Genomic DNA, 14,564 nt, shown 5'->3' with positions numbered 1-14,564 from the left:
TAATAGATTCAAGGAGGTCCAGATAGGTGGCATGGGCATCATGAGTCAATGTTGGGGCCCTGTAGTTAACTATAATTTGAGTAGGGGTCTCGTCAACTGTTAACTGCACCTGGAGCATCTGTTGTGTGTCACATTGTTTGACCAGTCTGGAGGTGTGTATATCTTTAATATATATTGAAACACCACCTCCTTTGGCTTTGCTGCCCTCAGTTTAAGGTCTATATGTATGATAAGATGAGTAACCAGGTAAGGCTGGGAGGTGCAGACTACAGTCTTGGAGTGGCACCCAAACTCAGGTGACATCAACAAGATGACAGACTTGTTTAACAACAAAATTACGCACCACTTCAAGACCATCCTAAAAAAGAGGAAGAGACAAGTCACCCTGGGTAGATTTTTGTCACCTACACCTGCCAAACAACAGAGGGAATAGGCAGGACAGTATGAAGAAGACTCCCCTACCAACAACTAAAGACTTAAGTGGACTCTGTCAATAGTGTAAATATGGTGACCCATGTTCAGTTTTTGGCATGGACACTGGTGGGGCTGGCAGAGAGAATGGGTACAAGTGTATGATGCTGACTCACCTGAATGAATGAGCCAAACCAGGGAGCCACTGACCAAAATCCTGGAGAGGGATTAAAAATACAGACACACCAGTATACACTGTTTTGTGTGTTATTATTTATTTTGGGGGTGTGGATAGGAAATTGTTGGAAGATATTTTAAGTTATAATGTTATTTCTTTTGGGGTGTGGATAGAAAACTGTTGTAAGATGTTTTAAGTTATAATTTTTATCACATTAAAGTGAACTAAATAAAACATTAATCATAATCAGAGACAACAGCTATCCATAATTTTATAACTGCTATCGCACAGTGATGTAATGAGCATGCATTTTAGATGGACAGGAAACATGTTAGCCTGCATTCTTAGATGGACTTAACATCAAATAAATACATGTGAGCCATAGTTTTAGGAATGTACAGTAGTCTTCCATTCCTCATTCGTCCCTCCGCCACATCCTCTCCTCCATTTAAGAGATGTTCTACACATTCAATCATGGTGAGCTACATTTTTTAAACATTTTTTACTGTATTTTTTAATTTAGTTTGGACCGGGAATGAATTACCATTTCCATACATTTGTATGCAAAATGGTTTCTAGCAATTCAACCATCGTTCCAGAACGGACTAAGGTTGAATTGTGAGGTACTACCTGTATTACTATTTCTGTAGTCCTGCAAGTCGTTATTGAGCATCGGCATCTCCATTGCCCCCTTTTTCCCCATTTTGTATATGGGGTCAGGGTGTCACTTCAGTGACCATCACGTAAAACTAATGCTAACATTGCCAGGTGGCTGGTGTTCTACCCTCAAAAGGCCTAGTGGTGGGTCAGCCATACTAATATGATTTTGCTTTTCTTCTAAGTTCTCTCTTTCACACTGTGTATTTCATATCCTCAAAAGCTGATACTTTTGAACATTTTGCTCCCATCAGGCTTTTTCTGCCTTTTCATTTAAAATGACTTTACCCAGAATTTTTGCTTATTTCAGAATCCCTGCATAGTGTTGGCAACTTTGATTGCCTTTCGACTCCCTCTGGCATGTGCCCTTTGCCATTTTTTTAAGATACTAATCAGCCCACTGTTCCTCATATACTGAAGATGCTTAAATGAAATTTTTTTTTATAAAGCTTAGAATTAGCTGATGGGGTTCTGTTTATTCACTTCCTCTGTCAGCTAGCAGTGTCTGGTTTCCTGAACTTCCAAACTCAGCTGCTCTATCTACTGCCACTAGTATTATGCAGTAATAGAGCAGCGAGTCTCAGAAACTTAATTAGATTATAGCCCACCAGGAAAACGGCAAAATTACAAACTTTTTATTATGTGGGCTCTTCCTGCACCAGAAAATCTTAAATGTAATTGTCAGTATGATGTAAAAAGCAGGCAGACAAATTCCTAAAGAAAAAATGTAAAGTGGAGCAAGTGGCGCCAAAGTAAACTAAAACCAAAGAAAAGCGTCACAGTCCACAAGCGCAAATAAATCCAGTCCTTTGGATGCGAAAACAATGATTTATTGAATAATCCACAAGATGCAACAAGAAAAACAATAGAACGCTCTCACAACGTTTTCGTCGTCTACTTTATCAATATACAAACAATTAAAATGTAGAGCTTCTTATATATCCCACAGTTTCCCTCCAAAAAAAAAAACAATCATTCAATTGTTCAATAAGTGCAACTAATTTAGAAAAACAGCATGAGTTACATAAAATCCTGTGTAACATGAATTGGTGTATAAGTAATAACTTTTTAAAAATAACTGAATAGTCATAGTTCAGTGTTATTTTCTTTGGATAGTGAATATAGTGATGTGTATACAATCTTAATGGATAATAAGTGAGGTAAAATAAAATCATCATAAACATGGGAGAGCAACCATTCTGAAAGTAGTGGCTCCATCTAGTGATCAAATCACAAATAACAAGTCCATAAAATTCATGTGTTTCAATAATTAAAAATACTTAAAATGTTGGTAAAATAATTGATAAAATTTGTATAAATAAATTCATAGTGATAAAATTGATTTTATTAATAAATATTGCTTAATAAATATTGTAAATAAATATTATAAATAAATATTTATTATTTAATGATTGTTAGCAATTTAATGAACATAATGGGTGAGCTATAATTTTGCAGCTCTTAGTTTTAATACTGGTTTAAGGGAAAGCATCTCATTAAGTCCTGGACTTTTTCCAGCATCTAAAATCACTTGCCAATACAATTCTCTGTATTCTATCTGTGTTTCCCACATGCCACCTCTGGGATTAACAGGTATCACATCTAGTACAAAAAACTCAAAACTTGAAGTACAACATTTCAGTGAGTGTTTATAAAGTGCATTAGTGTCTTTCTTTACCTTCATATCATATAAGTGCTCATATATCCTTTGCTTAAGCTTTCTCTCGCTTTTGCCTATATAAAATGACTCACATTTCGTGCATGTGGCAATATAAATAATGCCCTTCGTGTCACAGTTTGCAAACGTGTTCAAGTACAATTTCTTTTTTCTAGCTTTCAAGAATATATATTCACTGCATTTTAGGTGGGCACAATACTTGCACCTCCCACATTTAAATAAGCCTTTTTTCTTTGTTAACAAATTCTGGTTGTTCACCAGAGACCTATTCTCCACAATGTTTTTAATGGTTTTACCCTTTCTGTATGTACAAGTAAATTCATTATCAAAGATGCCTTCTAGGTCAGAAATTTTTGAAAAGTTTTTCCATTCCCTCTGGAAGATCTTTCTAATGAGATTTGAATTCCCATCAAATGTGGATATTAAGCCTGGATCATATTCACCAGTAGAGGTGTTTTTCTTGTTTAAGTTTTTTTTCAATTTCTGGTTTACCAAGAATTGGTGCAAACCTGTCATTTCTGTTTTCTAACACTTCTGCTAGAACTAAGTTAAAAAGGTCAGGTGGATATGCCCTTTTATAGAACAGTTCCCTTAGAAATTCTACTTCTTCAAGGAATGTTGAGTTATCAGAAGTCATACGACTTACACGTACCAGTTGTCCTTTGACAACCCCTTTCTTTTGGTGAAAGGGGTGACAACTGGAAAAGTGCAAGTAAGAGTTTGAGAATGTTTCTTTCCTATATATGCTAGAGGTGAAATTGCCATTACTTTTTCTGATTTTTACATCTAAAAAATGAACTTCATTCTTGTTGTAATCAGATGTGAATTTTAAAAAACTAGATGTAGTGTTCAAATGTTGTTTAAAATTGTTAAAACTTTCTGCATTACCGTTCCAGATGAAGCATAGGTCATCCAGAAATTTTATCAATTATTTTACCAACATTTTAAGTATTTTTAATTATTGAAACACATGAATTTTATGGACTTGTTATTTGTGATTTGATCACTAGATGGAGCCACTACTTTCAGAATGGTTGCTCTCCCATGTTTATGATGATTTTATTTTACCTCACTTATTATCCATTAAGATTGTATACACATCACTATATTCACTATCCAAAGAAAATAACACTGAACTATGACTATTCAGTTATTTTTAAAAAGTTATTACTTATACACCAATTCATGTTACACAGGATTTTATGTAACTCATGCTGTTTTTCTAAATTAGTTGCACTTATTGAACAATTGAATGATTGTTTTTTTTTGGAGGGAAACTGTGGGATATATAAGAAGCTCTAAATTTTAATTGTTTGTATATTGATAAAGTAGACGACGAAAACGTTGTGAGAGCGTTCTATTGTTTTTCTTGTTGCATCTTGTGGATTATTCAATAAATCGTTTTCGCATCCAAAGGACTGGATTTATTTGCGCTTGTGGACTGTGACGCTTTTCTTTGGTTTTAAATTCCTAAAGAAAGTATCTCTAGATTTCATGCATGCCAATACGGTTTGCACCAAGGAAGCTAACTGGCATAAAATGCCGCATCAAGCGAGAAATAGTTAATTTATATGGAACAGTGTGATGTTAAGGATCATTTTGTTGGAAGGAATGTACTTTCTGGGAGGAGGAAAAGTTATATTTAGGGAGTAGTGGCTCATTCATTTGAAACCCTTTTACAGCTGTGTGGATACAGTACAAATATTGTGAAAATCATATAACAGCATAATTATCCATCGTTCTATAAATAGATGCATTGAAGGATGGCAGGATTATACTGTGTTAATGTGATATTGCTTAACTTGCTTTGTATAGCTTTGTAGAATTATGAAGAAAGAGATATACATTCAGCATAGCTAGAGTACTTATTGACCACATTTTTAGAAACTTATAATTTTTTACCCCGGTCAGTGATGTTTCAGTAGTGAAAAAAAAAATAAAATTGCATTCCCCACTTGCATTTACAGGAACTGGTATTTTCATTACATATGACCAAAAATTGTCATAAATAAATCTAACAGATGTAAATTGAAGAAATAACAATACTGCAAGCTGAAATGCTAAGCCAGTTGTAAAGCAATGTTTTTCTTTGTGATAAATCTAGAAGAAATTCCTTCCTTTAATGTTAATATTAGCTGTCATATGAGACATTTATGGTATACTCTATTCTAATGGCTATTTTTCTTTTATCATTTTATATATTTTTTCAACAAACATATTACTTTGCCAAAATTGCTGCTATTATAATTAGTATTTGATAGGCACTGAACAGAAAGGACCATGTGTTTTCAACTGTTTTTACTGTTTTACATTTTTTCCGTATATTCCTCCATGTTCTAATGAAACTTACCTGACGGGAACATGACAGTGAAGATAGACCGGACCTGTTGATACTGTGTATAACTGAAACAAGCCCTCTGGGTTACCTGACGGGAACATGACAGTGAAGATAGGCCGGACCTGTTGATACTGTGTATAACTGAAACAAGCCCTCTGGGTTACCTGATGGGAACATGACAGTGAAGATAGGCCGGACCTGTTGATACTGTGTATAACTGAAACAAGCCCTCTGGGTTACCTGACGGGAACATGACAGTGAAGATAGGCCGGACCTGTTGATACTGTGTATAACTGAAACAAGCCCTCTGGGTTACCTGACGGGAACATGACAGTGAAGATAGGCCGGACCTGTTGATACTGTGTATAACTGAAACAAGCCCTCTGGGTTACCTGATGGGAACATGACAGTGAAGATAGGCCGGACCTGTTGATACTGTGTATAACTGAAACAAGCCCTCTGGGTTACCTGACGGGAACATGACAGTGAAGATAGGCCGCACCTGTTGATACTGTGTATAACTGAAACAAGCCCTCTGGGTTACCTGATGGGAACATGACAGTGAAGATAGGCCGGACCTGTTGATACTGTGTATAACTGAAACAAGCCCTCTGGGAGACAGAACTTGCTGCACTTTTTTGTGTGCTCTATCACTACTTGCGTTTTTCTACTCTCCACTGCGGCAGCTTTTTAACAGCTTCTGCTGGGAACCTGGTTTGCTGTGTGAAGTACCAGGTGCAAGATTGCTGACTAACATTTTTCTAACACTGCATGTTGAGAGTTTTTACTGCATTTATCACATTGTTCACGGTCAAATTCTACAAAATTTTGATGACTCCTAATATCATGTTTTAGAAGGCAATGTTATATTTTCTAGTTGTTGTACTACAGCTTTATGCCTAAGATCACTTGTATTTTATTTATTTAGTTCTTTTTTGCTACTTCTCTTTATCCAAGAGTTATACTTAACCTTTAAAGGACACTTGCAATAAGGAGATCTTAAGAAAAAAACGTGATTGATGCATGAATGATAATCACCAGGCATTTATAGGGTAGCAACCAGCATATGCATCCCAACAATCAAATGCAGGTCTGCCTCCAGAATGTTTCTTTTGTGCTTGAAAATAAAATTTAATTTATTATTGTAATTTATTTCTTGACTATCCTGCTGGTTTCTGTGACGATATTCGATGTAAGTAAATTCCAGCACCAGAGCAAATAGTTGAAATGTTACAGTAAACAGAAAACATTAAGCTTTACGGCTTGCTAAATCTTCCATTTACTTTGACCAGGTGTTTCATGACCTTCTATTTCCCCAGAGATCATCTGGCTTCTCTGAGAATGTGTTGGCTTACTTCACAACTCTGGAAAATTAAAGAAGTCACAGGGCCCTCAGCAAGACTACCACTATCACTGAGTCTGTAGTCCGGTTGTTTGAAGTCACATATCCAGAGTTCTTGTCTGACTTTGTCCCACATGATTGACCATGTCCGAGTTTCATAGTTTTATTTAATTTTTCAGCTCAAGCAAAGGAAGAGACTGAAAGCTTAGTGTTGGAGTTGCTATTGTCAGCAAAAACCTCAAAGTAAAACAAGCTTAAAAAGCATTTATGAAATACAGTCCTCTTGTAGCAGCCTTCCCAGCAGTTTTCTTCCACAAGGTGTTGATTGCTTTGATGTTAACTTCCCTAGTTTGGGAGAGCAATTATCGACCAGGCTGCCAACGACTTATGCATGAGGTAAAAGGCCATCTCATGTTATACAAAATCCATCAATATTGTTTTTCTTTCTAAGGCCAGATTGGAGAGAAAAATTGCACAGGACACTAAGGATAATCACAAGGCTTTCTTTAGTTATGTTAGGAACCTGGGTGGGAACTCCCAGATATGCTCAGAATTAGTCCAAAATGACAAAAAGTACACCGAACCCACAGACATTGCTAACATCCTAGCTGACAGGTTCAGCGCAAACTTCTACCCCCCCTCCCCACCAAAAGGGCAAATATCTATCCCAGCAGAGTGCTTGCCCCCCTGACATCTCAGATGCTCAGGTAAGAGCCACCCTCTCCAAAGCAAAAAACACAGCATCAATGGGACCAGACGGTGTCCCGGGCTGCGTCCTACATGAACTCCAAGAAGAGCTAAACCCAAACATAAAACTACTGTTCAGTCTCAGCCTTACTACAGGATATGTACCCAATGAGTGGCGTTCAGCAACAGTGGTCCCTCTCCACAAAGGTGGTGCCTCAACGGACCCTGGAAACTATTGCCCCATAAGCCTGACTAGCTTGGTCTGCAAAGCTATGGAAAGGATCATCATGGACCTCATAAATAAAGATATTGGGGACATACAGACACTGGATCCTACCCAGTTTGGCTTTGTTAAGGGCAGATCCTGCCTCTTAAACCTGGTCGACTTCTTTGAAACAGTCACCAAGGCCATTGAAGAAGGGAAGGTGGTCCACACAGCCTACATGGACCTCGCAAAAGCCTTTGATACAATACCCCACTCGGGCATTATAGATAAGCTCACCAGCTTAAATATAAACCCCTATGTCACTAGATGGGTTGCAAACTGGCTCAAGGACAGAACCCACATGGTTAGAATTGCTGGAGCCATGTCAGACTCCAAACCAGTTACAAGTGGCGTCCCACAAGGCTCAGTCCTGGGACCTCTCTTGTTCGGTATATATTTCTCGGAGGTACAGGCCAACACAGAAGGACTGTGGCTGACCAAGTTTGCAGATGACTGCAAACTGGGCGCCATAATCGACTCTCCAGCCGACACAAGCATCCTCCAAAAGGGCCTCATAGAAACAGACAACTGGTGCCAGAGCCATGGTCTCAAGCTAAATGCCAAAAAGTGTATAGTCATCCCCTTTGGCAAAACAAAGTGCTCACAAATTACCACTTAGGTGGTAATCCATTAAGTACAGAAGAAGTAATTAGGGACCTGGGGACCCAAGTTGATAGCAATCTCTCATTTGACAACCACGTGGCCAAAGTGGTTAGAAAAACATTTTATATAGCCCACCTAATCATGAAGGGATTCACATCTAGATTATGGGAGGTCATCGTGCCTCTTTACTCATCCCTCATCAGGCCCATAATCGAGTACAATGCCCCTTTTGGGATGTACCTTACCAAATACCTGCAGCAACTGGAAAGACCCCAAAAGTACCTCACCAAGAGGATCAAAGGGCTCAAACAGATGCCATATGCTGCCCGGTTAAAGAAACTCCAGCTCTACTCAGTGGCATACCACCTGCTCAGAGGCGATCTGTGCCTGACGTATAAAGCCATGTCCAACCCGGAATTAAGGGACATGCTACACCTCAAAAAATCCAAATCCCATCGAGCTACACGCTCGAGAGACTTGAACCTCAGCACTGAAATAAATAGGACATGCTGGAGGGACAGATTCATAACCCAGAGGCTCCCTTCACTCTGGAATAAAATCCCAGTCCAGGTTAGGCAAAGTCCCTCATTGACTCTCTTCAAGAGGAATCTTGATGAGTGGATGGGAGATCGTAGGTTTACCCCAGGTATCACTACTGTGTCACTCTTAGACAGAGGCACAGTATACTAACCTCGAAAAAGGGCATAGCAAAATTAATTTAAAATGGGTGACGAAAGCCAAACATACTCTGGCTAGGCTTATAAATGCCCTAGGGCAGATAGCCTAGTATGAACCTATGAACCTAAATTCTGAAATCTCTGTCCATGTTTTACTGCAGCTGTTTATTCCGGTCACTAAATCCTCATCTTGAGCAAATGACAGTGAAGCTGCCCAGTCTGTGAGTTCCAGCCATCTGAATCCTGGACACTAGCAGGAATCCTGAGAATAAAGAAAAGGTTCTCCTTTGCAAAGTGTTTTCCGGTAAAACAGAGAAAAAATTGCCCATTACCAGTTTCTGACACACACACACACACACACACACACACACACACACACACACACACACACACACACACACACACACACACACACACACACACGCACCATCAGCAATGGTCTGCCCTGTCTCCCAGCTTTAATGTTATAGTCTCATTCCCAGGGGTGAAACAGTTTACCTCAGTGAAAATTTGTAGTACCATTTATAGTATGTACAGTTACCCCAAATTTCAATGTCATGGTCCCATTCATAGCGATGAAGCAACAGCAATATCAAAGTTATGGTGCCATTCATATTAGTGAACCCGATGTCAAGGTTGTCGTCCAGTTCATAGGGATGTGCCATTCACCCCAGTGTCAAGGTTGTAGTCATGTTTGCAGCATTATTACTCTTATACCATTGTCAAGGTTATAATCCCATTTGTAGGTGTGCCTGTCACCCCATAATCAAGGTTACAATTTATTCCACAGAAGTGTGTCAGTTACCCCATCTCAAGATTGCAGGCCTCTTCATAACTGGGGTGTGTCAGTTACCCTAGTATCAAGGTAATAGTTCTCTTCACAGGAGTATGCCAATCCCCTAGTTTCAAGGTTTTAGTCATCTTGTCACATGTCTGTTGAAGTTCCCCCAGTGCCAAGGTTGTGCTTTTCATTCACAGGAAATGCCCATTCTCCCAAGGTCTCTAGACATAAATAACAGAGAACTGTTACTTCCCCTAATGGAGGAAAAGTTCAGCACCATCTATTGTATCTCAGTACCTACCCTCTGCTTTGTGAAGACTTCCTTCTTGTGACTTCAGGACGGTCTCCATCCTTGGGTTTGAGGCATTCCATAACTCCTAAGGAACTGGCTAGGAAACGGAATGGGCACTTCCTTTATTTTCTGTGGCAATTTGAAAAAAAAAAAACATTTAAGTAGTAACTTGCCTATTTCTTAAAATATCAGGCCCGTAGTATTATTGCTGCTTCTGTGAAGCCTCACCCTATGAACTCTAACACCTTCTTTGTGCAGGTCTGTTTTAAAGAGACACAATCATTGCAAATCACTATTCACTGTGCTGAATTGTGCAGTGATAGTGCCCTGTTCATGTGGAGGTGCCGTAAGATATGCGAGTTGAACATTTTGAACACAAATGTTTAAAAATGCCAAAGTTAACCAAGCATCTATTTCATTTGAATGAGGTCTGCTTACTCAAACCTTTTAGTGTTTTGACTCCAGTTTTGTAGAGAATGATTTTATTAGGGTGGTCAGAAATGTAGTTGCTCTGGTTTCTTTTCACGTATACCAGAAATGTCTTTTACATTTAATGTTTACTGTTTAACATTGCCATCAACCCGTAATGTGAAGACCTTTATAGTAGCATTATTCATAAAATAGACTCCTGTATAGAAAAGAAAATAAAGTGCGACAAGCATCCTGGTAGTTACCAAACACTGTCTAAAGGTTATTTGACTGATGCATTTACAGTCTTAATGGAATCGCTGTCACTTTTCAGGGCAAATCATTTTTTTTTTTCTTAGCTTTGGCACCAGATTTCAAATTACTGTTAGCTGGTAGCCTGATGCTGTAGAGGAAAAAATTCTGTGTGTAACACCATGACTTGGATCAAGCAGCAGTCTTGGTCCTGGATGTCTGGTGTCTGGTATTTGAGTAGCAGAGATCCCATTAGCAATTAAACCTAGAGTTCCAGTCTGCACCCTTTCTGATGTCCTCGAGGTTACTACTTTATTCTGTTCTATTTACATTATGCTATTTTATTTTATCCAATTTATTTGACCAATCAGCAAAAGTTTTTATATGTCACAAAGTACATACTGGAGAGAGAAAGTGAGACAGAAATAATGGTCACTCTCCTGGCTTTCCCAACATTCAGTGACTCAGTGCATTATGCTTGTAGTGTCTGACCCACAAGAGACCCTCTAGAGTGAGTCTCAAAATGCGATGACTGAATGATCAAAAGATCGGACTTGCATATTCTAAGTCCAAGATACTATTTTTTGGAATATTCCCTTTTTTCAGAGGTATGTTGATCTCGGAGTTGGCATATATAAGTTCAGGAGTGGGTTGTGCAGTGGGGGCTTGCCCCCCCCCACACACACACACACACTAAAAGACGTTTTAGGGAGAAAACTATTTACAAGATTTGCTCTTCTGTGTTTTCAGTCTTTTGCTGCTTTTTGGCACTCAGCATTTTGAGTGCTGACATTTCAATAGGGATCCTAATCTGGAGCATAGATAGAAACCTGCTAGTGAGTGTTACAGTGCTACTATTTTCAGGTAACTGCAGCAAAACACCAGTCATGGTAAATTCTTGTCTTACTCTCAGCAGTCGAAAACACACATACAAACTAAACTGGTCTAGCTGTGATATCTTCACAAGTAGATTAGCTAAGTGGCTGAGTCACTTTAACCTTTAGAGGTATCTAAAGATCATCTGGATATCATCATTGACTGTATGCACAAGACAGGGATTTCATCTAACACTACTTATCTCCTTTAAAGCAGTACCCCATATCAGACTGTTATTATTTGGAATTACACACCCTTGGGTATCACAATCCATTTAAGGGGCATTTTCTGCTAGGGACCTGACCTCTGACTTCACACACCATTCCTGTGGCCTGTATAAGCTTGAGAGAAATGCTTTCCCTTAAATTATTGTCATAATGTATGAGCATGTTCTTACTTCAAAACATTAAGTCCATGGCAAACACCAGTTGCAAAGGTCTGAGATGCCTTATTTATTTTGTTTTCATTACATTTGGTAGTTTGCACTTATGACAGTTAATCTTACAGATCATACTTAAAGTAGCTACTAGGATCTTTTGTAGCCTACATCCCATCCTGTATTTTTTTCTTTCAGTTCGCAATAACAACACACACATTTTATCACTTTTATGTTATGACCAAGACAGAAGAGATGAACACTGGTTACTTTCTTTCCTTCTTCCTTAAATAAAGATGAGAGTAATAATATTTGTTAACCAGGTAGGTACGCTGGTCAGACAGTCTGTTTTCAGGGGCGACTCAGGAGTATCTGGTTAAGTGACTTGCTCAAGGTCACACAGTAGGCCAATGAGGACTGTGGAAATCAGTGCACAATGAAAGATGAAAAAAAAAAAAAGAATGGAGGGGGCATTCATCTACTAAGTTTCAGAGGTAACAGTGTTACGACACCAGTGATAGAGGCCAAGCCCGTCTATATAATTTTCCTGCTGAAGTCTTCTGAATGAAGAATTATTTCCTCAGTTAAATGCAGATACGGAATCTAATGCCCCACAACAACAGGTGCTGTTATTGACAGGTTACCCTGGTGAGTTAAGTTCTTAGGCTTTTTCACTTTTCTGTGGAATTTCTGCATATTTGGCATTACTGCACGTACAATAACAATGCACAAACATTTCAGCATATAGAATCTAGAGGGTTAGACCTACAGTTACCCAAGGAAGTATCTTATACCTAGTTATACAGTACCAGAAGGTAGAATTTATATTTTTTCATACTGTCCAAGATTGTCTTAAAGTACAGACCATCAATGTGTGGAGATCATTGGTACCTCTTCATAGCACATATTATGTTTTTATGCTTTCAAAGTATACTTTCTGATATTTTAACAGAGTATTTTTCTCTTTTCTTCTCTGAGGTCCCCATTTTGTGGCTGTGAACAATAAAAATGAAATTGTCGTTACTGACTTCCACAATCACTCTGTGAAGGTAAGTGGTACTTAAGTTTTTTTTTTCTGTCTCGCTGTCTCTGTGACTGAGCAGTTCTTTTTATGTATTTGCATTGCTTACTAAATTTTAAACAGTGCAAAGTTAATGGTTTGCTGTGTAGTTGGTAACGGTTCACTTCTAAGAATGTGTGTCAGTTTCTAATTGTGTTTATTACCATGCGTTGGGAACAGTTTCTAACTGTACTTATTACTGTGTGTTGGGTAATGTTGTTTTTCTCTTTTCTCCTCTTACATTGTTCGCCAGACTAAACAGATGCTCAGTTGATTCTCAGAGCTCTGCATCTTCTGTGCAAAAATGCAGAGTGGTTTGGGGAACAGGGCATTTTGCACAGAGGATTAATGCTATGAGTTATTAGCTAACTGCATTCTGGAACTCTTGGTTTGATTCTACTCATCTCCTTTTGCCTGATATTTGACTCTGAGCAAGTTATTTAAGGAGACGGTGATTCTGTGTCACCCCTGAAAGCGGAACCTCTGTAGAGTGGGCTTAGCTGGTTAAAAAAATGCATTGTATACCAAGTATTTTATACTCTGACCTTCTTTATGTCTCTGGCCATCTTGTCTGAACATTTGCTTGTCTAGTAGTTTGCCAGTCCAATTTGAATAATGAGTTCAAAAATGGTTAGTAGGTTTTCATAGTGCATCAGTTTAATTCTCAGGGTTTCTTGCGCTCAGATGAATATAGTGATGTTAAATATGCAACATGCAACTAAAATCCTTTCTAGTATCTACCCGCTGTGCAGCTGTTTAGAAGTGTTTGTTTTTATAGTGTCAGTTACTTAAGGCTTTGAACAATTGGCTAGAATCCATGACCATATGCTATTCCAGCAGCAAACTCAGTCAGTTGTACATTAAGTAACAGATGCTAGAGTACTTTTAATATTCAGGGATGCAAAATGCAAAGACATGGGAAAGGTAACATGAGGTAAATATAAACAGTTTGATGTTATAGTATTTTGCCATCTTCTGGATATGATAAGGAATTACTACAATAACAATATCCCAATGCTAGCTCCTTACTACTTATGTAATATTTGGCTTTAACATGTATGCAACTGAGTTTTGCTTGATTAAAGGCCATAAGGTGACTAGCTTTTGTTGTCTGTCTAATGTCAGTGCTGTGATATTTCTGTAACAGTTAAAGGCATACGTATGAGGTAACTCACATGACTTAAGTGCTGCACAGCCTGCAAAGAGGCATATTCAGCTCAGGCTAGTGTTGTATGTGATAGTTCAAAGCTTCAGGTGCACTTGGATGGGGGGTCCTGTTTCACAAATTATTCTTGTCAAACTTTGTATTGCAGAAAAAAATATGTTTCAGTTTATCTACTTGGAATGAGATATACTATTATCACAATATGGTGGCCCAGTGGTAATACTCTTTCTCAGAGTTCTAGGACGTGGGATCAGTTCTGACCTTCAGTTACTAAGTGGAATTTGGATAACCTCCATGGGTATGTCTAGATTTCCTCCAGGTACCAGTCTCCTCTCATCTTCCAAAACATATTGGTTGCTTGGCTACAAAAAAGTGCGTACACAACATATATTTTATTTCTTTTACTAATCCTTTATTTGACCAGGTTAGCCCCACTAGTCTACTGGCCTTTCAGGAAGGACACCTGAGGCAATTATACTACTAGAGAAATTTGGTCTGGGCATATGAGAAATTCCACT

General features: G+C 38.5%; 1 protein-coding gene across 2 annotated transcripts in view; it reads left to right on the top strand.

Moving 5' to 3' along the window:
* Window positions 1–14,564, top strand: part of TRIM3 (tripartite motif containing 3) — a 1,155,987-nt gene that overhangs the window by 938,905 nt on the left and 202,518 nt on the right. For both annotated transcript variants that reach the window (XM_044072220.1, XM_044072219.1), the window contains exon 10: window positions 12,800–12,870. In XM_044072220.1, coding sequence (XP_043928155.1) covers window positions 12,800–12,870 — 71 coding nt within the window. The remainder of the gene's footprint in view (window positions 1–12,799; window positions 12,871–14,564) is intronic.

The sequence above is a fragment of the Protopterus annectens genome, chromosome 5.part0, assembly GCF_019279795.1.
Source record: "Protopterus annectens isolate FY-2018-M chromosome 5.part0, PAN1.0, whole genome shotgun sequence".
Classification (NCBI taxonomy): domain Eukaryota; kingdom Metazoa; phylum Chordata; order Ceratodontiformes; family Protopteridae; genus Protopterus; species Protopterus annectens.
This window is presented reverse-complemented; position numbering and strand designations above follow the sequence as displayed.